The sequence below is a fragment of the Nelumbo nucifera genome, chromosome 5 (genome assembly GCF_055504915.1).
Source record: "Nelumbo nucifera cultivar China Antique chromosome 5, China Antique-T2T, whole genome shotgun sequence".
Lineage (NCBI taxonomy): Eukaryota > Viridiplantae > Streptophyta > Magnoliopsida > Proteales > Nelumbonaceae > Nelumbo > Nelumbo nucifera.
In genome coordinates, this window is record NC_142653.1 from 50,628,533 (window position 1) to 50,656,527 (window position 27,995).

At 37.7% G+C, this 27,995-nt stretch overlaps 1 protein-coding gene and 1 pseudogene across 2 annotated transcripts; both read right to left on the reverse strand.

Moving 5' to 3' along the window:
- Nucleotides 1-7,520: 7,520 nt before the first annotated feature.
- LOC104588725 (LRR receptor-like serine/threonine-protein kinase EFR) lies at nucleotides 7,521-23,900 on the reverse strand (annotated as a pseudogene). The gene is made up of 4 exons (XR_016076489.1): nucleotides 23,764-23,900; nucleotides 14,741-14,859; nucleotides 10,922-14,630; nucleotides 7,521-7,773 (listed from the first exon to the last, which is right to left on the reverse strand). The product of XR_016076489.1 is annotated as an LRR receptor-like serine/threonine-protein kinase EFR (transcript).
- LOC104588724 (uncharacterized) lies at nucleotides 23,819-26,701 on the reverse strand. Its single transcript, XM_010246768.3, has one exon. It carries the CDS (start codon nucleotides 25,939-25,941, stop codon nucleotides 24,034-24,036), a length of 1,908 nt encoding a protein of 635 aa, XP_010245070.1. The 5' UTR covers nucleotides 25,942-26,701; the 3' UTR covers nucleotides 23,819-24,033.
- Between the last annotated feature and the right edge of the window lie 1,294 nt (nucleotides 26,702-27,995).

The following is a 27,995-nucleotide window of genomic DNA, read 5'->3' on the forward strand; positions in this document are numbered from 1 at the left end:
TTTTATATATAATGCGGTTGGGCATTTAAGGGCATTTTAGTCATAAAAATATGCTTATGTTTAATAAGGCTTACTTGCCACTTTCCATTTAGGGGCAGTTTGGTCATAAAATTGCATTTGTGCTGATGTGGACAACTTCTATCAATGTACACTAGCTAACGGTAGGGGCAGTGATTTTTAACCCAACCTACTCAACCCGCCCAACCCACCCATTTATTAGCGGGTTGGTCGTAACTTTTAATACTGGGTTCTTAGCGGGTGGGTCAACCCAATAACAAAATTTTAAATGGGTTGGGCGGGTTGGGTCATGGGTGTCCAATGGATATCCATCAATTAAGGATTCTAGGTTTTCATCATTTGTTTATTATCTTGGAGAGAGATCTCGACAAATTTCTCTTCCTCTACGAGTGACAAGTCTCTTCCTCAACAACTCTGAAATTGGAGGTGACAAATCTCCTCCTCCTTTACAACTTTCAGATCTGAGGGCAATAAGTCTCCTCCTCTACATATTTTGAGATCTGAGGGCGACAAGTCTCCTCCTCTACTAATCTCTCTCTCTCTCTCTCTCTCTCTCTCTCTCTCTCTCTTTGGACCAGAACCCCAATTTAATGGCAGTTAGAGGTGTAAAACGGGCCATGTCGCCTCCCTAGGGATAACTTGGGGGGTCGGCCCGGCATGGCCCCCGGCCCAGGCCCGTGTGGGCCCGTGTCGTTTCGTACCGTGCCATGGGTCGGGCTGGCCCATGGGCCGAGCCTTGGGCCAGGTCGGGCCGTGCATCGGGCCAATGCTATTTATTTAAAAAAATTGACAAAAAACTTCAAATTTTAATTTATATGAATTTTGATGTATAAAATTGCTTATATATACAATAATTAAATAAATTAGTATACTAAAATTAAAAAAAATTATTTATTTTATTAATATATTATTATATAATTATAATTTATATAATATTATATATATATATATGTATATGTCCCGACTCGTGGACCTAAAACCCTAGGCCCAACATGGCCCGCACGATCTTGTCGGGCCAAGCACGGCCCGCGGACCATCATGCCAGGCCAGTCCAAATTCGTGTTGGGCCGCATGTGACACAACCCGTTTTACACCTCCAACGATAGTAGTATCAATTTGGAAGAAGATTGATTGTTGGAGGAAGAGAAACCATCATTTGAGTTAAGGTTTTTTCTTGGATTGTCTCCGTTCAGTTTTTTTTTTTTTTTTTTTTGATGGAAGAGGTTCATTGGAATCTGGAATCAATAGTATTAAGGTGTGTGTGCAAATGGGGCTACTGTTATTGTTTGCTAGATATCTAAACGACAAGTATCCTTATATATGATGAGAGGCATTTTGCTCAACGATGGTTTTTCTACAAATTTTTGTAATTTTTCCAGTAGCTATTTATATTGTCAGTAATTTCTATTATATTTCTTCACTCTCTATGGTTTTCTATGCTTTTTTATATCATTCTCGAATTTCTGTTATTTTTTATGCAATTTCTAGTTTTTCTTTGTTTTTTGTAATTTCTGTTATTTTTCTTCATTTTCTATGTTTTTTATAATTTTTATTATATAATTATGCGATTTCAGTTTTTTTTTTTTGTAATTTTCTGTTTTTTCAAAATTTTATGTAATTTCTATTAATTTTATGCATTTTTATGTTTTTGTTTAGTTTTCATTTTATTTCCTGCAATTTTTATTATTTTTGTGTAATTTTCAATATTTTATCTAAATGGGTTAGGTTGGGTTCAGGTGGGTTTGGATTGAACCCAACTCATTTAATTCTATCTAATTGGGTCATTAATGGGTTAGTGGGTTAGATGGGTTGGGTTGAAACTCAACCCAAACCGAATCCAATCCAACCCGCCCAATTGCCACCTCTAGCTAACGGTTCTCTGATGGATGGTGAGTTTTGTAAAATAAAAACTCACTCCCCTGGACATTTTGAAAAGTCATGATGGATTTAAGAGAAATGCTGAAAAGTCATAATGAATTTTAGACAATTTCCTATTTTTCTCCATATGAGTGTTCTTTTCATGTTCAATTGTTAATGAATTTGTAGACATATTGAGTCATAGAAATGACTTACTACCCAGTTTGCATAGTTTATCTCTCCACTCTCTCATCAGAAAACTCAGAACGGCTGAAAGCATCCCCTATACAGCTTCAACTCTTTAAATCATATTACAAGAACAAGATTAAAAGGGGACTGGATCTGCTCCTCACAAAGCGCATCTCACACCAATCCCACAATGCGTCCCAGCTGCACATCGGGAACATCTTCTATACTTCCATACTAGTTATTATTCATGGGGAGATGTTCCAAATACATGGTGGGATGGGCATGAGGTTGGTGTGAGGTGCGCTGTGTGATGAGCAAATCCCAGTTGGATTAAAAGATGGGAAAAACTATTATACGGGAAATAAATGGTATTGAAAGAGTTTTCATCAATTAAAACCCACCTGTGAATTTTGATAAATTTCACCCGATTGGTAACCAATTATGATACTGGTTGATTGGTCAAAAAATTTTTGAATATCATATCTTTCCAGTATCATAGTTGAACCTTTATTTATTTAGTTTTGAACAAGTTTCTTTTAAGTTCTAACATTGGAAATGATGGACTAGGTAAGGGTCAGACTTGGGCTGGATTGGGTTAGGATAAGGTCAACCCTAGCCCAATCCAATCCATTCTTCAACCTGAACTTCTCAATTCTAGCCCAACCCAATAAAAAATGGCTTGGGTTTGGGTTTGGGTTTGCACATTAACAATATTAATATGTACATGTGCAAGACAATGCACACGAAAACATACAAATACATGGCATTTATGCAAATTAAATAATATTTAAGAAGCATCATTTGTCGTCTTGCCTCTCAAAGCTACGCCTCATCAGCAGAAATCATCTCATTCAAGTTGTTCTTTGCTAATGATAGAAACATAAAGAAATCAACTCTACAAAGTACAAACCATGAGGATTTAATGGGAATTAAGTTACATGACACAGCTAAATTATTAATACAAATGTTCAATTTGTACCACTACACCGCCCGACCCTTCCACAGGCCACAAGAGCTACTGACATTAAGAAAATATTATCATTTTGTGTCCTGATCCAGCAATTTAAATATATAGACGTGCCAATATAGGAGAGATTAGATACCTGAACAGAACAATAAACAAAAAAAAAAAAAAAATTAGCAAGGGAAAACACAAACAAGTTGGGATTAAACCCTAGTTAATTAACAACATAAAAAGAAGGCCCATTTTATACTTACCAAACTTAGGAAACAGGATTTTCAGTGGATTGCTTTATTGATGGCCTCCTGTAATTCCAAAGCTAATTAGGAAAACTACATCTATATAGTCATGATTATAAAAAGAAACAGCAGAACTCTGGAACAAGATCAAATCAGCCTCCCACAAAGTCCCACAGCATATCTCTGCTGTGTATTGAGAACATCTCCCAATGATAATATCAGAAATGATGATGTTATCATTGGAAGATGTTCCCAATACACGGAGGAAGTATACTGTGGGACATTGTGACTATGGGGGCAATCTTTAAGGGGGGATAATTTAAACTCCTCTGGAGCCATATCCATTTAGGAGAGTTTTCAGGTAGCGGCTTCTGACTTTATGAGGTGGGCTCTGCCCAAACCACAAGTTATGTTTGGTGAAAACCCTAGAAAGCCCAAATAAACAGTCTTTCAACCAAAAATAGGTCTTTTCATTGAAAAGTTTTTAGTGGCTTCCCAAAGCAGCTCAATGGAAATTCTATCTTTTTCCCTCGGTTGTGTATCCTAATCAGTTATAACGAAGGAGCAAACTTTGACTAAGTTTGACAGCCTGGGCTATCAATAGAATAGTCCATGTATGCCCCTTTGGTTCACACACAAACTACTTGTAACATAGTAGTCCCTGAACGCTGGCTGTCAACAGGGAGAGAGATCCCTGCTGACACTGAAGTGGCTGTTGACTTTAGACAACTAAGTTTTTTTCAAGAGTAAAAGTACAAGCTAGCCCCATCTTGAGATACAGTTTTATCTCAAGGCTGAGTGCAACTTGTGTAGTTGGATTGAGCATTTGTCAAAGTTTAAATTGTTAGACAGTTTTGTATGCCCTTAGTTCCAATCAGTTTTGATGTACTTTAGACATTTAGTGTAAATGAATAAAGTGCATGTTTGATTCATGTTGTGTGGTATGTTTCTGTGTAAGACCCTTAAATTGGACACTTAATAAAACTCGTGTTAGTTTAGAATGTTCGCAACCGTTGGATAAGTCTGTGAAGATTTATCCTGCCAAGGCTGACATTGGTGTGCTGCCAAATGTTGAGGTGGTCTGTCTCAGCCGCCAGGGTGAGACCCAAGGCGCATGCAGTGTAGGATTACTTGAATCTTTGAACCAGACCAGATTTCTAGTATTGCCCTGGACCTTGGAGATTGATGGGCAAAATTGGAAAGTTACACCTGACCCTTAGACTCGATTATGATACTACACTAGGTGTCGGATTGGGTTGTCTTTGATATGCCAATCAGTGAGATCCTTAGCGGGGGTCAAAACCTGGGTATGTTGGGACAGTCTGAAAATTCATCCGAGTGGGTGATCATAGTGACAGGATCAACCCCTTTGTCGGACAAAGGTAATGATCGGGGATGCACTCTCTTTGATGGAAACCAAACTGCCGGCAGTTGATTTCAATCGTTGGAATATATATATATATATATACAGTTCCAAAATGTTTGCAAATGATTTTAATTCCTGGGATCCATGTGAGCAGATCAGTGAGATCCTTAGCGGGGGTCAAAACCTGGGTATGTTGGGACAGTCTGAAAATTCATCCGAGTGGGTGATCATAGTGACAGGATCAACCCCTTTGTCGGACAAAGGTAATGATCGGGGGTGCACTCTCTTTGATGGAAACCAAACTGCCGGCAGTTGATTTCAATCGTTGGAATATATATATATATACAGTTCCAAAATGTTTGCAAATGATTTTAATTCCTGGGATCCATGTGAGCAGAGAGTGCAGCACTGTTCCTTGCAGCTGAGGGAGAGGTCCTCTTTTGTCGGGCAGTGTTTGATCATTATGGACTGAGAGGTTAAGTGTAAGGCCATTTAGGGTTATACCTGATGAGCTAATCTTGCATCTGCCCACAGTCCCTGTGTTTTTATAAGATGGCTTGGCCCAGGGACCACTTAGTGTAAGTGTTGGGCCCATGGAGTCTATGTGATGAGCTCAAGGGGTTCATTGGGTTTTTCCAGTGAATTCGGCTAGGCCTTATAACAGAGGCTGGGCCGAACCCATGTGGCTGATGTGTAGATCAATGCTTGGGTCCCACGCCAAACAAAGAAGCCCAACTGAGTAGCAGTTTGGAAGCCTATTGAGCACTTGATACATATTGGGCCTAAAGCCCATTTCGAACTGGGTTGATATGATCAGTCACTTAAAGGGCGGATTTGAGATTAAGTCAAGCCAAAAGGATTGGGTCTTAACCCTATCCACTCATGGAGACCAAGTTCAAATTAGGATTTGAATATGGTAACCTCCTGATAAGATCAAGAGTGGGCTGATCTAATTTGCAAATAGGATTAAGAAGACTCCTTATCCAAATACAGATTTGGATTAGGATAACTCCTAATGGGATTAGGAGGTTTCTTAATCACTAAGAAAGAAAGGGGAGAAACCCTAATTCGAATTACAAGAATTCGAACCTTAAGGGAATTTGTAGAGAATACTCTGCAACTAGAGATTGGATCGCAAAGAAACCCTAGAGAGGAGAAAGCAGTTCGCTACCTTCTTCTCTAGTCTTCTCCTCCAGCAGCCGCCGCCATCAACTGCCAGTTCGATATCTCTGTGAGGGAAAAGATCAAGAAAGCTTCTTGATATCAGTTTTTGTTGAAAGATTGATCGTGTGTAGTGCTCATTGCTTCCATCGAGTTCTTCAGAAGGACCTGGTTCGTGGGACGAACACTGCTGGTTTTGTTCCATCATCACTGTGTCATCTTCAGTGGGAGTGGTTCTTGGAAATTTCTTTGGGCGTGAACACCGACATTGGGAGATACTCTTTCTCCAGATCAGGTATATCCCTTCCCTTTTCTTTTGGTTCAGATCTGGTTCGATTTTGGTTCAAGTCAGATCCTTGAATATTGTATTCTAAATTTAGGGAATATGATTCCTAGTTGGAAGAAAGGTAAGAAATTTTTGAAATTTGCCCACCCATTCCGCATCCTTTTGGCGATCATATGATGGATCTTACCATTCTTTCATGAATGTCATCAAGCTTTGAATCCTAGTATTGAAAATTTTCAATAATAAGCACCCGACTTGCACCCTAACCGGTTAATCATCCATTCTTGCTCCTATGACATGGTATGACCCATTTGGCTTAGATGGTGTTTGATAAAAATCAAATCTAAAAGCTAAAACACTCTTTTTTAACTGTTGGAAACCAAAAATTTGCAATTTTGTTTTCCAAAGTCGAAAGAACTAAGAAGGGCATTTTAATCATTATGAGCCATATAAAATATGTCTAAAAACATACATGGGCCTTCTCTTGCCAAATTAGACCTTTTATCACATTTAGAGACAGATATGGTTCAGTTGTAACACAATCGAGTCCCAACCTCTGAAAAATAACTTTTAGATTCCAGACCCTGATTTAAAGCAATCAAACGCTACCTTAGATGGGTAGATCTGCCCCCATCTCCAATTTTTAGATAAATCGTGACACATTACGGGTGCAAAAGGATTGTCATCCGATCCGATCCAAAGTCTGATCCTATATTCCAAGACTTTAGATCTTCGGATCGGATAATAGGGTCCAATCAGAAATCAGATCGAATTTGGATCAGCCCCATATTCAATTCAAGAAGATTCGATTTGAAATATATATATGTTATTTATTTATTTATAAATATATTATTTATATTATATTTTTTTTGTAAATTTGTAATATTATTTATTTATTTTTTATAAAAAACATGTATATATGATGAAAATATACTTGTAGTTTTTGTTTTTCTTTATTTAAATTGTTGTATTTTATTTTTCTTTTAATAATTTCTTTCAAAATTGGATAAGATTAGACCCAAAAATCTGACATCCTCGTTGGATTTGAATTCAGATTCATGTTTATCAGATTCGATTATATGTGCAAATGACAATGTCGGATCGAATTCAGATATACCCTGATTCGAATCTGATGTTTGCATCCCTTTGACACACCACTTGATTATAACAAAATATAGAAAAAATTGCCATGTCTTGCCACATCAGAAGAGTGACATGGCAGTTGTTTTTGCTTTAAAGCACAAATTCATGCATGTTGGCAAACAACCCCTTAGTATGATTGTATAGTTGGTCTCACTTGATGTGCTTCAATGACGATGCCAAGAAAGGCTTCTCTGATCTGATTTAATTCCCTGGCGACATCATTTATGTCCATTCGTTCTTTAGGAGATTCAGCAGAACATTGGATTCCAATTCTTATCACTGGAGCAATAAACTCTTGCAATTTATCCATCACATTACCAAGACTTCCAAAGTTTAACCTGGTTTCCTCTTCTGTTTCTTCTCCTACTCCATTCATGGGTAGAAGTTTTGGGTCCAAAATTTTCATCACTTCTTCAGGAAAAGCCATCTTTGCAAATCTATGGAGCTTTGAACATTTCATCTGTTGGTCTTTTTCCTGTGAACATCTCCAGTAAGAGGATTCCATAGCTGTACACATCCCCATGTGTTGACACCTCGCCACTTGTGCCATACTCTGGAATTTATATTTATATCTCATTAAAAGCGTAAATGTAAAAACCTTACAGTTTTTTCAAATGATCTATAGAACCCAAAACACTCTCAGCATTAATGGAAAAAGATAAGAGAGCAGCTTAAACATCACGAGGAAAAGAAGATTCAAAACCGACCTAGTTAGATAATGTATGAGCTGATTTTGATTGTTGCTCATTTATTTCATAGAGAATTAAAAGAACTGATGGGATATCTAAACATTTCAACTTGGACTGTTGAAAAGGTTTCATCTTAACATTGGAAAAATGATACTATTTACTAATTAGAACTGGAACTTTTCTACCTTTGTTCTTCAGATCACCTACCCGCAAACTTTTCCTACGTCCCTACCTACGAGACACTAATGTTGTGTTTTAGGAACATATTCCCATGAATGATAAAGAAGATATTTCCAATGTATACTTTTAGGGCATACTCATTTTCGGGATTTTGAGAGGGGGAAAAGTTGATCAACGGAATTTTGATTTTCATTAACTAAGATACCCATGTTGTTTTCTCAGATTGATCTGGGGTTCATGTAAAATTTATTCTCCTTACATATCACTTACCCCGGCTAATTGATAACCCATCTCCTAGGTGGGGAACTCGAATTAGCTGAACGATTTAACTGTTCAGCGGGCTGTGGAACCAATGATGAGGTTCTATGCCAGTATTGAATTCATAGGCCCCACTGTAAAAGATGTAGGTCCCATGTATTTAATACTGGTGCTGAACAAGTAAGCGTTCAACTAAACCTTGCTCCTAGGTGGGTGGGTAACTTTTTCACATGGGTAAATGTACCTAGCCGGGTAAGTATTTCCCCAAGTAAGTGCATTTATCTGGGAAAGTAACTTCCTAAAAAGGAGCGGGGCCTTAGTGTGTGTAGGGATGTGGGAAGAGTTTTGGGAAAAGTATGGACAGACCCAATACAGAGTTTTGAATTCCACTGCGGATCTATAAACATTAAAAATGTCAAAAACCCCTACTTTATGCCCCAATTCCTGCCCGTAAATTAGCATCAATTCCGAATTGGCACCTACCCCATCTGTACTTCGGGTCTATGAATTCTGACCCTGGGCTGAACTGTCATTCTCCCAAGAGTTTATGGGTAAGTGCTCCGAACCCCTTTTCGAAAAGGAAATACAATGGGTTTTGTTCAACCCCTTTTGTTCTTTATCCTAATGATATGGTGCTATTATTAAATCCTACCAGGGGATGCTATGATTAGGATTTGGGTGGATGAATTAGGGGTGCAACTTGGGTACGCTAGCTGGGTCAGGTTTATGTTCAATACTTCAATTTAGACCAAAGCCTAAAATTTTAGTTTGGGCTGAGCAAATTATATCAATGTACACATTTCAATTGGGCTGAGCCTAAAATTTAACACATTTCAATTAGGCTTGAGTTGGCAATATGGGCTCAGGCACTCTATTTTACCAATGTACAAGCGAAGGCCTTAAATCTATACAAGTTCACTAAGCTAAACTGTTAAATGGGAATATCATATATTATTGTGCATGCATGTATCCAGATGTATATGCATACACCAAATAGAATGGCTTAGTGAAACAGGAATTGTAACCGATCCATAGACAAGGCTCAGATGATGACGTGCATGTATGTATAATTGGGCTGAGTACTTGGTGGGGATTGGGCGAGGATTGAGCTGGTCTTGGGCAACCTAAGGCCCAGGCCCAGAAGAAAAACAGAAAACCTCAAAACCCAACGATTTTGGGCCAGCAGAATTTGATGATAAAATATCCAGACTCAGATCGTCGGTGTAAACTTTCGGATTGCATTGGCTTGAGCTCAGGTTGGCCCTGCCTAAACTGCACCCCTAAGATTAACATAGATTTAGGGGTGTTGTAAAACGTGAATGTTTTTGTTTTCATTCGTTTTTAAATTGTTACGTCAGCAAATCAAAAGAACGAAAACATGTTATGTTTTTTATTATCTGAGAAGCAAAAACAAGTTCAGTCTTGCTTTAGAAAAGCAATTCATGTTTTTGTTGTATGATTTATGAAAACAAAAAACATTTTTACAAATTGCAACTAAACACATGTTTCCCATGTTTATTTTAAAAAACAATTTGTCTTCACACCAGATGATTTTAATTTGTTTTTGAAACTCACCCGAAGAACACCCCCTTAGTTTCTATTTCCCACCTCTACGAGGATACACTATGGGAATGCATCGTATTCGTATGCTTTTAGGTGGAACCCATGAAAAGACACTAAGCAACAAAATTGGAAAGATTTTACATAGATCCCACCTACTTGGCATTAGAGTGAAGCAAACAGAGAGTTTCATAAATCATAGTTCTTTGCCTCCACTCCTCAATACAAGGAAATAAAGGGGAGTTGTTTGGGTGCATCCCCCATGAAAACTAAGGTCGATTTATTTATTTTTAAGATTGTAACACAAAATTTGGATTTACAAGACTAGAATGATATTAAGAAAACAGATTCTATTGAATCTACTTGACCATAACCAATAATGTTCTGGTGGACCATGAGCTGAGCAATTCAAAGGATCTAGTTAAGATGGCTTCAATTGGTCACAAAACATTTCTGTATGTGAAACACAACTTATATCTGAAAGAAAGGTTGTTGTCATAAATTCATAACCAGACTAGTCTTAGGCCATGTTTGGGAGTGCTTAAAAATAAGTGTTTATTTGGGTCGGGCCTACACCATTAAGCACTTATTGCTGTTTGGGAAATAAGCTCGAAATAAGTTTTTATTTAAAAAATAAGGGCTTATTTTTTAAGTAAACACTTATTCAAATTTTTCTTCCAAAATGATCCCTATTTGAATTTTATAAAAGTTTATAAAAGTACTTTTGTAAAACTGGTTTCATAAAAGTACTTCCGTAAAAGTGCTTTTATAAAGTATTTTTGTAAAAATGCTTTTGTAAAAGTATTTTTATAAAAGTGCTTTAATAAAAATATTTTCATAAAAGTGCTTTCATAAAAATACTTTTATAAATACACTTTCGTAAAAGTACTTTTGTAAAAACACTTTCGTAAAAGTGCTTTCATAAAAGTGAACTAATCTTAAGAAAAATTTAATAATATATATAATATAATAGTTGGTAAACGAAATGAAAGAGCTGTAGATTAATTTTGTTACCTGGAGCCTTTCAATACAAGTGAGCTAGTCTGGTTCCCACAAGGATCATTTCTGTCTTCTATGAGTAGCCGAGCTAGACCAAAATCACTAACATGAGCACTCATATCATCATCAAGAAGAATGTTGCTTGGCTTTAGATCACAGTGAACAACTGGGATTTGGCAGTGATGATGAAGATAATCCATTACTGAAGCCACATCAGTTGCAATATTTAGCCTTTGAAGGATGTTTAATTCCCTGAGATTGTTCTGTACATCCATGTCTGGATGCAACCACATCTCTAGGCTGCCATTGGACATAAACTCAAAAACCAGGGCTTTGAAATCATTGCCTTTTGAATCCAGACTTGAGCAAGAAGTAAGTATCTTGACAAGATTCCTGTGGCGAATGTTCCTCAATGCACTGCACTCAGTCATGAAGCTCTTGGAAGCTCTTGGTTGTTGAAGGTTGAGAACTTTTATCGCAACAACTTTGTCAACCTGATTGAGGATTCCTTTATACACAGCCAAAGCTACCAGAGCCAATCAAGTTAGTTGCAGAGAATCCATTAGTAGCTTGAAACAGCTCTTTGTAGGAAACTTTGAAGTGTCGATCACCCATTGAAGGTGTGGATGGAGGTTTCCTTTTGGATTTTCTTATCCAACAAACAATAATTAGAAAACAGCAAATCAAAAGAAAAACTGGAACCACAATCATTATGGCCCTCACTTTTTTGGACATGGTATTTTTTCTTTTCAAATCAGTAGTTGAGCAGGTTGGCAAGTGTAGTTCAATGATTCCTCCACAAAGCTTATCATTTCCATCCACTGAAATTGCACTTGCATTTCCAAATACTCCTTCTGTTGGCACCTCACCCTCAAGATTGTTGAAAGACAAATTCAATTTCTGTAAATATTGAAGGTTTTCTAGATCTTTTGGAATTTGTCCTGATAAGTTGTTTTGTGAAAGATCTAGTACTTCAATCCCCTTTAATGAACTTAGTGATGGAGGAATATTTCCCTCCAAAAGGTTATCTCCCATATATAGTTTATGTAAACTAAGACAATTTCCAATACTGTTGGGGATTTTACCAGACAATTTGTTTCCAAAGAAGGTCAATTCTTCAATACTCTGCAACTTTCCTATTTCCAAATGTATGGGACTAGACAGTGAATTAAAATGCAAGTAGAAATGTGATAGGGAAGAAAGACCAAAGACTTCTTTTGGTATGATACCAACCAGATTGTTATGAGAAAGGAACACAATTTTTAGATGCTGACAATTTCCAAGGCTAGAAGGAATACTTCCTGTAAGTTTGTTGTTTTTCAAAGAAAGATAATACAGAAAAGTGAGATTGCCCAAAGAGGAAGGAATCTCTCCTGAGAGTGTGTTGTTTTGCATGTCCAATACTCTCAAGTTCTTTAGTTTTCCAATACCAGGGGGAATGCTACCTGATAATAAGTTGTCCCTCAAGGACAAAATGCTCAAGTTGATGAGGTTTTCTATTCCCAAGGGGATGTTTCCAGATATTTGGTTTTTTTCAAGCAAAAAATATTGAATTGTAGTTGAGAAATTGCCTATAGAGTTTGGCAACGTGCCTCCAAAATTATTACCAAACAGTTCCAATTTCTCTAGTCTGGTAGAGTTGGTCAAAGAAGTGAGAAAACCCAAATCATCTTCTTTCCCTGCTCCAAGTTTATTCCAAGCAATTGCTAGAGTCCAGAGATCCTTAAGACCACCAAAGTCAACATGGATTGGTCCAAACAAATTGTTTCCACCGGCACTAAATATTTCTAGTCCTGAAATATTGCCAAAGGAAACTGGAATTTCTCCAGTAAATTGGTTAAATTCAACTTGGAGGCGATTGAGGTTCGGAAGTGTAAGGCCTATGTTTGGTGGGAAGCTTCCATGAATTTGGTTGTATGTGAGACCAATATGGTTGAGAGATGATAAATTGTACAAGGAGTGAGGGAACATACCAGACAAATTGTTAACACCAATCATGATATATTCTAACCCCGTCAATTTGCCGAGTTCTTCAGGAATGCTTCCTTCCAAGCCATTAAATGATAAAATTAGACCTGTGAGCGTAGACAGGTTACTCAAAGAAGGTGGGATTCGTCCAGTAAAGTAATTTTTGTTGAGATGGATTTCCGAGAGCTTGGGCATGAACCCAAGTTCAGGTGGAATCATTCCACTAAGTTTGTTGTTCCTTATACTCAGCATCTTGAGATTGTTGCACTGGGTCAGATTGATTGGGAGTTCTCCTCTGAAGGTGTTATTGGTCAGACTGATATATTGCAGCCGGAACAGACGACCAACTTCTTGGGGGATGGTTCCACGGAAGCTATAATTGTCGAGATTGATGGAACGAAGAAATGTGAGATTCCCAATGTAAGGAGATAACGTTCCAACCAAGCGTTGCCCCTCTAAATACAAGGACACGACTCGTTGATGCCGACGACCACATGTGACACCTCGCCAATGGCAGAAATGGAGAGAGTCGTTCCAAGAACTTAGTGCTTCAAGGGGATCGTCAGTAATTTGTTTCTTGAACTCAAGCAAAGCATATCGATCAGTCTCGTTTCCTAAACTGGTCATGGTCATGGTGGAAAATTCTGAAGCCAGAATGTTGGTGAACATGAGAACAAGGACAAGGATGGCAAATAGACAGAATGCTCGTAAACTCATCATGTAAGACTAGCCAAGAGTCTTCTTCCTTTGGGATACTTTAGATGGATATATAGAAGTAGCCAAGGCAAATATTGTTGGGAAATAGGGTCATTGAAACTTAGAGGAGAAGCTATGAGGCACGTTTGAAGATGCTGCCTTTAGAACGTTATTTGCCCCCACTCAATTTCATTGAGTTTGCTATTGGGTTACAGACAAATCTGTTATCAGGATACAATAGAGCCTTAGGCGAGAATCTACAATCAACAAAGTTGAAGAGTCTCCGAAGAAACCTTTTGTAAGACTGTAGCAGACCGGATTGAGAGAGAGACAAAGTGACTTTCAAAATTGTGTATGTGAAAGCTTGATTCATGCTCTCTAAATAATTTTTGAAGAGTTATGGAGCAGAGAAAGGTGCTGGTTTAGAAAAGGTAATTAACAGTTAATGACTATCAACTTTGGATTGTGTCTCTTGATCACACCTGATCAAATCGTGGCCATTGAATGCATCAACGGTCAGCCTCGCACCAAAAGTACGAGCAAAATGTGCCTCATTGCGCTGCACACACGTGTGCGTGCGTGCTGTGCAGTAGCAAACCTCCATACTTTTCTCTTTATTTCTAAGGAATGTAAATGAGTTATTATTTAAACTCATAACAAGTTTTGTAATTTTTCAATGGGACAAGTTATAACTTGTTTTAGTAAGAGAAAAAACTATCTTTCAAAACAAATGTACAGATGTAATTTTTTATGTAATTGACCAATCAAACCGCGTTCAATTTAATCTCTAATGAAATTAAAATCCAACAAATACTTCTAACGGTACAACGAATCTACTTGTACCCATTCCAGTATCTGAATTGCAAATCACTATTTAATAAGCATTAATTGTGGCTTCAATGACACTTCAGAAACAATTGACCTATTCTTTGGACTTGACTGTTGACTGTAAGTCATTGGTCACTTAAGACTTTGAATGGTACAAAATGGGTCAGAGATAATCAACCCTTCCAATAAGGGAGAAAAATTAAGTTGGTTATTTCAAGTTCCAATTTCCAACCTGTAATACAAAGCACATCATGAATATAGAATAGGTCAGAGATGATCAGTGCTTCCTATAAAAGAAAAAGAGGGTATTTATTTCAAGATGCAACCCATACGAAGGAATACCATTTGTTCATTTTCCAGTCTGAAGTCCGATCCCTTTCTTACGGTATCCGTAGTGGTTCCGTGTACCCAAGGGCCAATGCAGCGAACGCCCAGCATTGAAGTTGTAGTTTTTTCTAGATCTGAATTCCAAAAATTTCTCCTATGGGTATTAAGGTATTTAATGCGCAATTACATTTATAATTGTATTCTAGGAACAGAAACATGCATATTTGTGATACTGATACTGTGAAAGCAATAAATCTTGGGTCCTTGGCTATAGTGTTGCACCCTGATACCACTGTAAACTTAGACTGTAATTTTTGCACATAGGAGTTTCAGTATTTGCAGTCTCAATGTGAACATTTGCAGCTGGTACAGTTTTGGTGATACCCATAAGAGCCATTAATTTTCAATACAACAGCAGTAAAAGTAAAAACTCTGAGAGCATTGCATCTGATCTGGGGTGACCCAACCCAGCTCACGAGCGCCAGACTCGGGAACGAGATCCGCTACAGGAGGGGTTACCCTGTTCCCCTCGTACGGAGCCAATCATGAAGCACCCACGTGTCCCCACAGAGATCATTGACTGCCCTCGTATGGCACCCATCTTAGGTGTTCATTTCTACCTACCTCTAGGCAGCTCAAGTATAAATAGGGGTACTCTCCTCCAGGTAAGGAGAGGAGTCTAATACAATCAACATTTGGATTTGGAACTGGTCTCAAAAACTATATTTTAGTTCCCCTCTTCGTACCTTGTACTAACTTGACCGTTGGAGACTCCGCCTCGGGTTCTCACCTAGGGCCTCTGATGTATTCTGTCTTACAGTACCTCGGCCATCTGCCTTTGGCTTCTACAGTACTTGGAGCCTCCTCTGCCTCGGCCTTGGCAGCATCCTCTCCAAAACCTCGAAGCCTTCGGCCAGCCTCAGGAGCCTAGGGACAAAATTACTTTGTTGCCCTTGGCCAATCCGAGCTCCAACAATTGGCGCCGTCTGTGGAAACAAAAATAGAAGGGCTTAAAGGGGAAAGGGGAGAAGGGGTTCGAATGGAGCTCCCCTCTGATACATTCGGAAGTTCATACTACTCAGGTCCAGAATATGAGAAAGATATAGTTGGAAATTACCTAAAAAGGGTAGTGGAAGGAAAAGAAGTGAAGGTAGAGTGTTGAAGACTAGAGAATCTGGGAGCTGAGTTCACTCGAAGGTGAAAGCACTTGGAGGCAAAATGACAAGAATTCTACTGTCGAAGCCCCTATTTAAAGAGGAACGAACGGCCCAGATTTCTCGAGATCCAATGACTGAGAAGCCACCGCCTCCACAACCCAATCATGGTGCGCCGCATGACGCTCAACCTCGGAAGGCGAAATGATGTGCCAGTGACGGCTTAGATCGTCCCTGATCCAATGGATGCGAAACGCCTTCGCACCTGCGATCCAGCTGCGCCGCACTCTTGAACGCCCATCCTCGGAAGGCAAAACGATGCTCAGGGTGCACCTGCGATCCAAACACGCTACACCCATGAATGCTCACCCTCGAAAGATGAAATGATGCTCAAGACAGACTAGCATGTTTGCCCAAAATGACCCGCCGGTCTGGGCTACTCGTTCCCGCGAGCACGCACACTGGTCCAACCAGAAAGTCATCGCGCGCACGGATCCTCGGGCCTCACGGGCCCCTCAGCTTCATAGGTCCTTGGCCTAAACAGCCTTTGGCTTCACATGTCTTCGGCCTAAATAGCCTTTGACTCTACAGGTCTTCAGCCTGAACGGCCTTTTGCCCCTTAGGTCCTCGGCCCAGATGACGGCGCCAGAGCTTCCGCACTGAGCATGCCCCCGAGTCACTTGTCTGAAGTAGCAGTGCCATAGACCACTTGCAGCCTTGACCCAACTTATAAAGACGAACCAGGTAGAGACGAGGAAAAGGACACCACCGCAGGGTACACCTCGGCTACCGAGCCCATTGGCGCTCGCCATTACTACTCCCATCAGCCGAAGCCAAAATTTTCTCTCAGCCTCGGGAGTGGAGGGCAAGTGATGTGGGGTGACCCAATCCAGCCCATTTGGGGCTGGGATGCCTAGCTCACAAGTGCCAGACTCGTGAACGAGATCCGCTATAGCAGGGGTTACCTTGCTCCCCTCGTACAGAGCCAATCGCGGAGCACCCACGCGTCCCCGTAGAGCTCTCTGACCACCCTCGTACAACACCCATCTCAGGCGTTCATCTCCACCTACCTCCAGGCAGCTCAAGTATAAATTGGGGTACCCCCCTCTTGGTAAGGAGAGGAGTCTAATACAGTCAACATTTGGATTTGGAACTGGTCTCAAAAACTATATTCTATTTCCCCTCTTCATACCCCGTACTAACTTGATCGTCGGAGACTCTGCCTCGGGTTCTCACCCGGGGCCTCTGACGTATTTTGTCTTGCAGTACCTTGGCCACCTGCCTTTGGCTTCCGTAGTACTCGGAGCATCCTCCGCCTCGGCCTCGGTAGCAACCTCTCTGAACCCTTGAAGCCTTCGGCCAACCTCAAGAGCATAGGGACAAAATTACTTTGTTGCCCTCGACCAATCCAAGCAAACAACATCCAACCCTACAAGAGATCTCATATATGCTAAATTCATGGGGAGACGATGTTCGTAATGTGTAGTTGGATGTCAATGTTTACAAGAGTGTTTGTAAAGCTTTTGCTTTCAAGAGATACATATCAAAATCTTTGGCTTACAAGCATGAGAATGTGGGTTTGAGTCTTAGGTGGTATATGATGTCTAAAAAGCTGTTAGATGTCTTAAGTGGCATACCACTTTCAGATGTTAGATGTCTAAAAGGCTGCTTTTCAAACCTTGGAGGCATTTGAGGTGATAAAATGGTCATAAAATGACATTAATGCCCCAATCTTATTACAACAACAAAAATAATGATGTTGAAGAAGAATAATAATAATTAATAAAAAAATGTTCAATAATAATAACAATTATTATTTAATATTTTATTATTATTTTTTATATTTCTTTTTTTGGCTAACTATTATTTTAAATATTTCAAACAATCTATTTGCAAGGGTAAAATAATAAATAACACACTTTTTTTGGAATCCTAAAATCCACACTATCAAATGTTGGAGAATTTCTCCAACTCAAATGATCTTATCTTTTGAGAGCCTCTAGAAAGAAAAACATCACTTTTACTTCTTTTCAGATTTCGACACCCCAATAATCGTATTTACTAAAGACGTGTTGACTTGTCGTTTTAACTGGAAAACCAATGAATAGGTGCCAGTTTCATGAAACTGCCTAGGCCATTAAATACTTGAAATTTTAAATGAGTTGGAGAAGTCTTGAACCCATGACCTCTTATTTTCATATATCGCTTAATTACCACTAATCAACCTCTTTACTTCTGTTATTTAATCAATCTTTATTGTATGTATTACTTTATTATACATGCATTTTAAAGAAAATATAAATTATGAGACTTAAACCCTGGTCTTTTATTTTAAAAATTAAGGAATTTTCCATCCATCCACCACATTTTATGTATATTAAAAATTGTAAGATATATTCTATATAGTATTTATATAACCTATAGTATATATACATATATGCCATGCCATCACGGTTCGACCCTGGTTGAATCTCTCCCTTCTCTAGTTCTTTTCCTGGTCCGATTCTCTAAACATTGGTTAGAACCTTACATCGGGTGAATCAATATTTCTACTTCCGTGAAAGAGGCAAGTGTCCTTCTGAGTGGTTACATGCCTATCCTAAGGGCTCTTGAATTCTTGCGTCCTTCATGCAAGAGCAAAATTGAATGCATATTGAGCAATGGCTTAGATGCTTGCATCCTTCACTAATGGTCTACTTTTCTTGTAAGCATGGACCATTCATAACCAACATTGAATTAAAAGAACATGGCTATATGTTCAATTACAAAATCCAGTGTCAATAAATTCATTCTCTGTGTCTTTCATTATATTTTTGTCTTTCTTTTTTTTGTTTATGCTTTTATGTTTAAGCAGGGTTTTTCTTTTTTAATTTTTTGTTTAGAAAATATGTTTATTTATAGGTAAAAAATTTTTGGCATGTAATAGCTCGATTGTCTAACAAGGACCAAGGTGCCCTAGCGTATGGCTTTAACTCTATCGAGTATTTTCACCTGAAATTTCCTTAAAAGAACTATTTCTATAATATATTTTTATTATAAAGGAAGATACTAGAGAACAAACCACCATGATGACAATGAAAGAGTTGTGTAATGGATTAAGGGATTCGTCAATGGAGCAACCTACTCTGTGAAAAATATGGGTTAGAAGAGTTCTCTAGCTCGGTTAAGGAAGAGAAATGAGGCTAAGCTTCAATGGAACAATAAAGGATGGTTTATCACAACCATAGAGTATTTCAATCAGGATAAGAAACAAGTGGTGTGTCTGTCGAAAGTAAATTGGTGCGAAGGCCAATTGCTAATCACAGAGAACTATATGAGTTTTTAGTTTTTCAAGAGTCTTAACTCTAAACGGTGCAAGAGGTTGAAAAGAAAGGTGAGGAAGGAAGTCACGTTGAGCATTCAGTGAGTGTAAGCCCTTTGATGGGTGCGGATGATAGAAATTGGTATACAACATTCAAATGTTTAACTCTTCTTTCGGTATAAAGATTGCCATGGATGTAGACAAGGGAGACTAGGAAAAGAGATTCATCATTACAGTGAAAGCTAAAGTCTAGGATTGGAAAGCAATCGTTAATACAATGGTATCCAAGTTTAATATTAGTAACTTTGCGCTGACGCTCCCTTTCTAAGAAACCAGAGCCATTATTGACATTGGAAATGTGGTTATAGAGATTTCAGTGGTGGAAATGACAAAGGGCCCAGTTCTATTTGAAAGATGGATTATGCCATGTAATGAGGTGGAGCTTTATGATGACAGAGTTGCAATGAAATTGGTGGGGCTTACATTCAACTTTTGGAAGGAGGAAATCATATGTAGGATTATTCATTCATTTGGTGGAGTACAATCTTTCCAATCTGATGGCAATAGGCGTGATAATAGCAAGGATCAGGCAGGAAATAATACTTCATTGTTGTGAACTATTAGCAAATGGCAAGTGATGGAAGGTGTGGATAGTAACAAAGATTGAAGCGCCATTATGGGCAGGGTATTCCAAGGTTGAAGAAGAAGTTGACGTGGCAAATGGCTGGTAAGTGGAGGCAGAGGAGCCCTCCCCTAGGAGGTTGTAACTGTTGTACTTTGACTTATTAATAAAATTTCTATTATTGATAAAAAAAAAATAAAGGAAGCCACTTTTTAACAGCAATAGATAAGTTTTCTTTTTTTTTTTTGGAGAAAATTTAAAAGAAAAACTTGTATTTCGATTGAAAATAAAAATGAGAATTACGTGTCTTTTTACTTTTCAAATCTAATCTTAACTAGTGATTAAGATTTACGTTTAATAAATTGGAAGTCTGATGTCTAAAAAGTAAAAATGCTATTACTAATAATGTCTGAAATCTAAAAAGAAGTATGTTATAGTGGCTCTACAAGGATAAGGATGTTTGAATTGGAGTAATTCTCTAATATATGAAATTGTGAGGCTTACAATTTTACTCCTAGAAGTAGATTGATAATATTGCAAATAACAAAAATATTATTGTCATGATTATTATTATTATTACATAAAATTATTATAATAATTATTATTTATGTACACATTATTAATGGGGTTGTGGACAAGTCGATTGGATTCAGTTTTACTTATAGTTGTGCCAATTGAACTGACACTTTTGTGTTGATAATCAACCTTACCAAAATTCATCGACAGACTACTTAATCTGATTTTAGCATTTGTTTTATATTTAGTCAATTCTATCAATTAACCAACTTTACATGTCTTTTGCATTGATTACCCTTTTTATTTGTGGGGGTGCTAGGCAAGAGTTATCATTGCAAGTTTTATTGTCGTTTTTTAAGAACATTTGATCTAGTGTAATTTGGACCACAATGAACGTAGGATGGGCTTAAAGTCGTATATTAAATTGATTCATCCAATGGTGGACATTTAAACTTAAGAAATTTAGCAATACTACATTCACTATAAGTCTAAAATGGTATATATGTGATTTTGCCTTTTTGACTTTTATGGGAATCGAGAAAGATGAGAGGGCAATCCTAGACTAAAGGCTTGTTCATTTCCTCTTAACTCTTATCTCTAAAGATGAATCTTTTAACTTTAAGAGAAACTGTTTCCTCTTATCTCTTATCTCTTATAGTGCAATCATACAACTTTTTGTTTTTCAATGATACCCCCAAAAAGACGAACAAAAACTCTCATATATGGGGTCAAAATGGATATTTGATCATTTTCAGAGCTCAGAGGAAAGAAAAGTTCACCAATACCAATATATCTCTTAATGTAATTATTTTACTTTTAGATATCATACTTCAGAGCAAACGAACAAGCCCTCAGAGTCTAGGATACACACTAGCGTGTAAGAGAGACTAGTAACCATTCACCAAAAAAGTTAAAAGTGCAATAATAAAAGAAACAAATTATGAGCATACCAAGTTAGTTTGGATTTCTCTAGGATGACATATAAACTATTAACATCATATAATTGGTTCAGTTCGGTTTTAACTTGGTTTACAAAGTCATAACCCATAACCAAACTGAAAAGTTAGATTTTACATTCAAGGAAACCAAAACCAACCAACTCATTTGAGAAATCAATCAAATCAAGTTGAGTCAGGTTGGTTTATTAGATTATCATTTTGTGAATAGTCCTAATTATTAAATATTTGCTATTATTCATAAATATATTAAATAAATATTATTATGAAACATTGTTATTTATGTAATTAGTAGACCTGTGCTTTTGTCTTTTTTGACTTTTATGGGAATCTAGAAAGATGAGAGAATAGTCCTAGATCTAAGAGAGACTAGTATCTATTCACCAAAAAAGTTAAAAGTGAAGTAATGAATGAAATAAATAAAAAACAACCAGTTACTTTGAATTTGTTTGGGATCTATATTTTGCTTGGTTTTAACTTGGTTTACAAAGTCGTAATTGGCAATCGAACTGAAATGTTGGGTTTTACATTCAATGAAACCAAAACCAACCAAATCATTTGAGAAATCAACAATCAGGTCGAATCAGGTTGGTTTGGTCTATTTGATTTATTTTTATCATTTTGTGAACTACCCTAATTATTATATGTTGTTATTATTAATAAATATACTAAATAAATATTACTATAAAATATTATTATTTATTTAAGTAAAAAAATATTATTTATTTTTTAATTAACAATATTATTTAAATAATATTTATTATATATTATAGTAGAAAGTGAAAAAATTTAATAAGATTTAAAACATGAGATAGAAAAAAGAAAGATAAAAGAAGTTTTGTAGAGAAGAGAAGAAGAGAGAAATTGGAAAGAATGGGAAAAAGCCAAAAATTAGATCTGACTGCCCCTTTCATTATCTTATATACTCACAAATAAATTTAATTATAATGACATGTATACCCTTAGTAAGTTGGCTACTACTAATGAACATAAAAAGCACTATTAACAAAACATAAACTAATGGGCCTTGGACCCAATAACTCTAACTAAACTATATAAACAAAAATAAGTATTATCAATTGAATCTCAACACTCCCCCTCATGTTGGGAATAGATGTTACACATTTCCAACTTGTGTAGATCATGCTTGAACTTGTTTCTTGCAACAACATTGTGAAAACATCATCTAGTTGCAAGTCAGATGCATGTGGTAGGCACACTTCTCTTAATGTCACCCTTTCTCTTATGAAATGTATATCTACTTTTACATGCTTCATCAAGCATCCTATTATCATGAACAAGGTTATGATCAATGTTAATTGTTGCTTGATCACCACAGTATAACATTACAAGTTCTCTTACCTCAATTCCAATCTCTCTTAACATGGAATTGACCTAAAGGAACTCTGAAACACTATGTGCTATAGCTTTGTATTCAACTTCTGTACTTGACCTTGTTATAGCTGATTGTTTCTTATTCTTCCATGAAATCAGATTACCTCCAATAAGAGTGCAAACTATTGATGTAGATCTCTTGTTATCTAGGCACCCTATTCAATCAATATTTGTATAAGCTTCTAACTTCCAATGTCTATGGTTAGAAAACAGTATGCCTCTACTTGAGTGTCCCTTAAAAAAGGCAAGTATCCTATCAATAACTTCCTAGTGTTGAACTCGTGAAGCATGCATGTATTGAGTATCCTATCAATACTTGACTGCCCCTCTGTCTCTCAGTGTGCTTGGAGGAAAGGAGGCATACCAAGAACCTGGAATAGGAGTTGAGTTCTCATCTGCAACCTGATTTGTAAAGATGTTGAGTATTATATAACTCCAAATTCTGGAGAGAAGTTTACATAGTTTTCTAAGGTGGATAGGGTGGTGGTGGGGGATCTATGCCCCCAAAGTTCTTTAAATATAAGCTACAGTTACCTCAAGTAATTTTAACCTTCTATTCTTAAATGTAAAAAGAAAAAGAGAAACTAACCTGATTCTACCAGAAAATCATAATTCTCCATTCAAGATTTCTGTTGTTTCTTTTTCTTAGTGGTGGAGAACTAGGTTCTCACAATCAATATTCTAGCAACCTTTTTTCTCCGCAAAGAACCCTAAGAATAAGATCAGAGGTGCAAGTTGGTTCACTGATTTGAAGAATTTACACACAATCAGGACCCTGGCCCTTGGGTCAGGCCCATTCAAATTTCAAGAAATCCTTGACCCAAGCCTGCCCAAGTTAAACAAGGGAAGGAGAGACAATGGAAAATTTGATAAGCTTAAAAGACTATTTTAGACATTAAACTGTCTGGATAAAGTAAAATAATTTATAAGTATTTAAAATTCAAAAGAAAATCATACAGACGATTACTCTCTTTTGGTTATCAGATTTGCTTAAGATGTCCAAAAGCTAACTATATAGATGAAAGAAGCTTAGATATTATATGAAAAAAATTCTAAAAAAGTAATGAAATAAGAAAAAGGTCTTTCTAACTCACATTTTTAGTAGAAAAGAGATCCTCTGAAGTTCTGCAGTTCTCTAGCATTAAACCATTAGATTAGAAACTCGGTACAAACCATAAAATTAATAACCACTGAATGTAAATAACTACCACTGTAAATTCTATAATTCACATATCTATATACATATTTTGAACTATAATCAATTTATGAAAAGGAAGAATCAATAATGTGAACTATAATCAATTCATATAGAGCATCAATCAATCTATACAGAAGGGCAGTCGCATCACTAAACCTTCACTTTCTTAAACATGTAGATCATGGACTGAATGGTTTCCTGTATTTGCACACTGTCTACCTGCTCTTACTGCCTGAGATGCCTGATGCAAACTTTGGAGCCCACAACCAAGACGAGCAATGGAGGGAGCTGCAGGGAGAGTCTCAGCAGCACACTCAATTCCATCTCCACACACAAGCAATCCAGTGCACATTGCAGCACTGCACATAAATGTGGCCCATGGCATACCACGGAAAGACTGAACCCGTCGTTTCCTCATTATTTCATAGAATGCTGTCCGCATGGCTGAAAGACTGGTCCGCTGAGCATAGGTTACAAAACTGTGTGCTACTGCATGGATTTTATCTGCAGAAGCTGTTGCCTTCATAGCAGATGTAGTTTTTGCTCCAGAACCAGCAAATCCTGGTATTACCACTTTTGATGGGCCAACGGTTTTGGTAAAGGTGATTGCAACTGCCTTCTGGGTTTGGGCAAAAAAGAGTTTAAGTGAAGCAGGTACTTTCAATGTAAGTAATTTCACAAAGGTTGATGCAGGGACAACTTTGGAGAGGGATGAAACCCCTAAAACTGCTGTTGCTCCTGCCCCAACTGCCACCACTGGTTTATCAGCTAATAACTTCCTTCTTTCCATGTTTTCAGAAGAATAAAAGTTTCCCTCATTGTCAAGCCTTTTAAAGAACTGTTCAGCTAAGTCCTCAATCTCTTGAGGCACAGGAGTATTCCAGTGTTTCCTAAGTCCAGCTAAGCTACTGCTATCCACTATAGCCACAATGGATCTGAACTTCTTAGTCTGGCCACGAAGGGTTTGAGCTAGGAGAGCATGAGATTTGTCCTCAATAGTCAGCTCTGAAAAATCAGTTTTAACCGAATTGGGGTTCTGCAAAAGGTTAGTGGTGCACCTGCCAGCATTACTGTTGCACAGCCTAAGACTCTCTACTGCAACTCGGAAGGAGTGAACTTCAGATAGAAGCTTTGCATCCACATTTTGCCCATTGTCCACGTTAAAAAGCATCTTCTGTGCATGGGCAAGGGCTCTTCTAACTGATGGGATATCAATGAAGATACAGTGTAGATCGCTTAGGAAGACATAAATGGATTGGGCAAATGATGGTGCCTGGTAATTGCATCCCAATTGACAATCTCCAGACCCTACATCTGAGATAGAACCAGAAACACTTGAATCAGAAGTGGAGAAGGCTAGAGATGAAGCTATTGGTTTCACTCTCTGGGTTTGAACATCACTAGCATGGGAGGATAATCGCTTTGAACTTGATGAAACAAAAGATACTGCTCGGCGAGGTACTAAACTACTTGATTGTAGAGCTCGAGCTTGAAACATTTTACCAACATCAGGTTCAGTGGAAGACGCCTCACTAGCATCTCCAAGTGGTGATTCAAGCAACAGGACAGAGGAGCCGACCTCCTTAGCAGCCCTTTTAGCAGCCAAGAAGTGCCCATGAACTCCAACTCCGAAAATCTCTTGGAGAACCAAACTACGGGCCAGCTTCTCGTACTTCTCTTTGTTGAATTTGTTGACAAAACAACCTTTGAGCACCCCAAAAGTTGAAGTAGGAACAGAGTTTGCTATATCATCCCTCAAAATCTTCTCCTCGTCCTCAATCTCAGTTGGATCCAACAAAGAAACCTGAGAAACAACCACATCTGGCCGAACTTCTTTAATAAGACACTCAGCATCAGTAGCCGATTGCTCAGATAACTTCTCCGCAGCTAGTATATATATAATAGACTGAGACTCAGGTTCACGAATGGCAAAAACGAATTGTTTTGTTTGCTCGGGTATCGAAAGCCCACGAACAATTCTATCCGAGGCTTTCACATCATCAGGCCTCGAATCAAGTTTCCATCGAGCAAATGGCCACAAATTCCCAAGAAAAGAAAAAATTGCAGGAGCCATGACACAAACATTGAAATTAGAAACAATTCGAACTTTACATCAAGGCATCCAATCTCAACTTGTTTGTCTCACAACCATCCTCGAAGAAATCCTCCAAGCCGTTTTTCCCTTTTTCTTCTGCCGTTCTCTCTCTCACTTTCTTAGTCTATAAAACACACAGAATAACCCACCAATCGAGAAATACCCTTACCAAATCAAGTAAACTAATTCCACAGATGAGCGAAGCAAAGCCCTAATTCCCTCCAAAAGGCTTTGACACAAGCATACAAACCCAAGATGATATTGTCAGGAATAAGAAACTCAATTAATCGATCCCCCACAATCCAGACGCAATTCGAATTTCATTGTTCAATTCAGAAGCAACTAAACCCATCAACAACAGCCATTCAATAAAAAAATAATAATCTAACTTTCCAGCAAGAGCCTCACTTCATCATGTTCATTCAATACCTATCTCATTCAACACGGCAACCAAAGCACAAAAACTTCTTCTGATTCAAACAACCATGAATCCGAAACCGATTCATGAAAGCCGAAAACGAGAAAACTTGCAGATCAAAGAACTGAAAGGATTTTGATTGTCCTTATTCATGTTTACTTACCTGGAAATTTGGAAGAAAAGAATTGAAGCACAGCGATTGCATGTGATCAAAACAAAAAACCTCTTTTCGCCGTTCGACGGAGGACTTCTCTCTCGCACCTTCTCGCTTCTCCTTTGGTAGCGTAGCGTAGGGCTGTCGACTGGACTGCTGTTAATGGACCGGACCATCCTATTAATTAAACACCCGTAGCCGTAGAGTTGAGAGTTGTCAACTGGACGGGTTCGTTCGGGACAAGGAGGTGTTTCAGTCCCAATCCGATAAGTAATCAGGATATCCAATATCCGGAACCGAAACAATCATTCTTCCTGATAAACGGGTCTGACCCGATTAGATCCGCTTATATTTCTTATCTACAATTATCAATTATACTAGCAATTTTGAACCTCATTTTGAAAGTAAAATAATGAATTATTGGTTTGGATCCTTTCCGATCGAATTGAAATGGATAATCACCATCCAATCCATTAAAAGTGCAATTCAAATTCCAAAGCGAAGGGGAAATAGTCACCATTCAAGCCCATATAGCTTGCTCATTGTCAGTAGGCCCCTCCATGAAGGGGAAATGGTTATCCAGACCTGTTTTGAGAATTCATATTCCTAAATATGTGATTATTATCTATCTCATGGTTTTTAAAACTAGACTGGACTGGACGGTCGTACTGAAATAACCGGGAATCGGTTACCTAACTAGTTCTGTTTTCCTTCAAAATCGTTGATTTTGATCAATAAACTGCTGAATCAACCGGTTAATTGTTTAAACGGTTTTAACTATTTTTCAAATTTTTTATTTTTTTGTTAAAACGGGCTAACCATTCAAATCACCGGTTCGATTTTAAAAAACCATGATCTATCTCATTGTCGCAGAAATTGCACAATCTATCATCTATATTAAAACCTCTCTTCCAAAGGTTACATTTGGAAATCGAGAAGTTGCCATCTGATATGAACCTCCAAATCATCCTATCATCAATAGGGTTAGAAGGAATGAAAATCAATTTGACCTTTTGTCATAATTGGTTGTGGAGTATTCCACAAATTATATATATATATATATATATATATATATATATATATATATATATATTTTCCAACGTGGTCAGATGTTCTATCATGATCAATTACAACACTAGACACACTCATATTTTTATCTTTAATCAAATTCTCGTCCAGAAATTAATGGAACTACCATTTCCCACGGTCTATCCAATACCCTTATACCTAGCCAAAAGAATACCTAGAAAATTCCTTTTTTGGCTTTAAAATTCTAGAAATTATCATTTTTTAAATATTTTTCTCCCATAACTTTCACCCAAATGTTATCCTCTTCTCTAAGCATTTTCTGGTCTAACTTAGCTAAACTAGCTTCATTCCACACACATATTTTGGGGTGCAAGTTTTGTTTTTGTTTTTTTGTCTTTTTTGGGTTTTTTTTTTTTTTCTTATGAATCTCAT

Excerpts from the sequence above, each read along its gene's own strand:
- LOC104588724 (XM_010246768.3), bottom strand. The coding sequence starts at position 25,941 with ATGGCTCCTGCAATTTTTTCTTTTCTTGGGAATTTGTGGCCATTTGCT.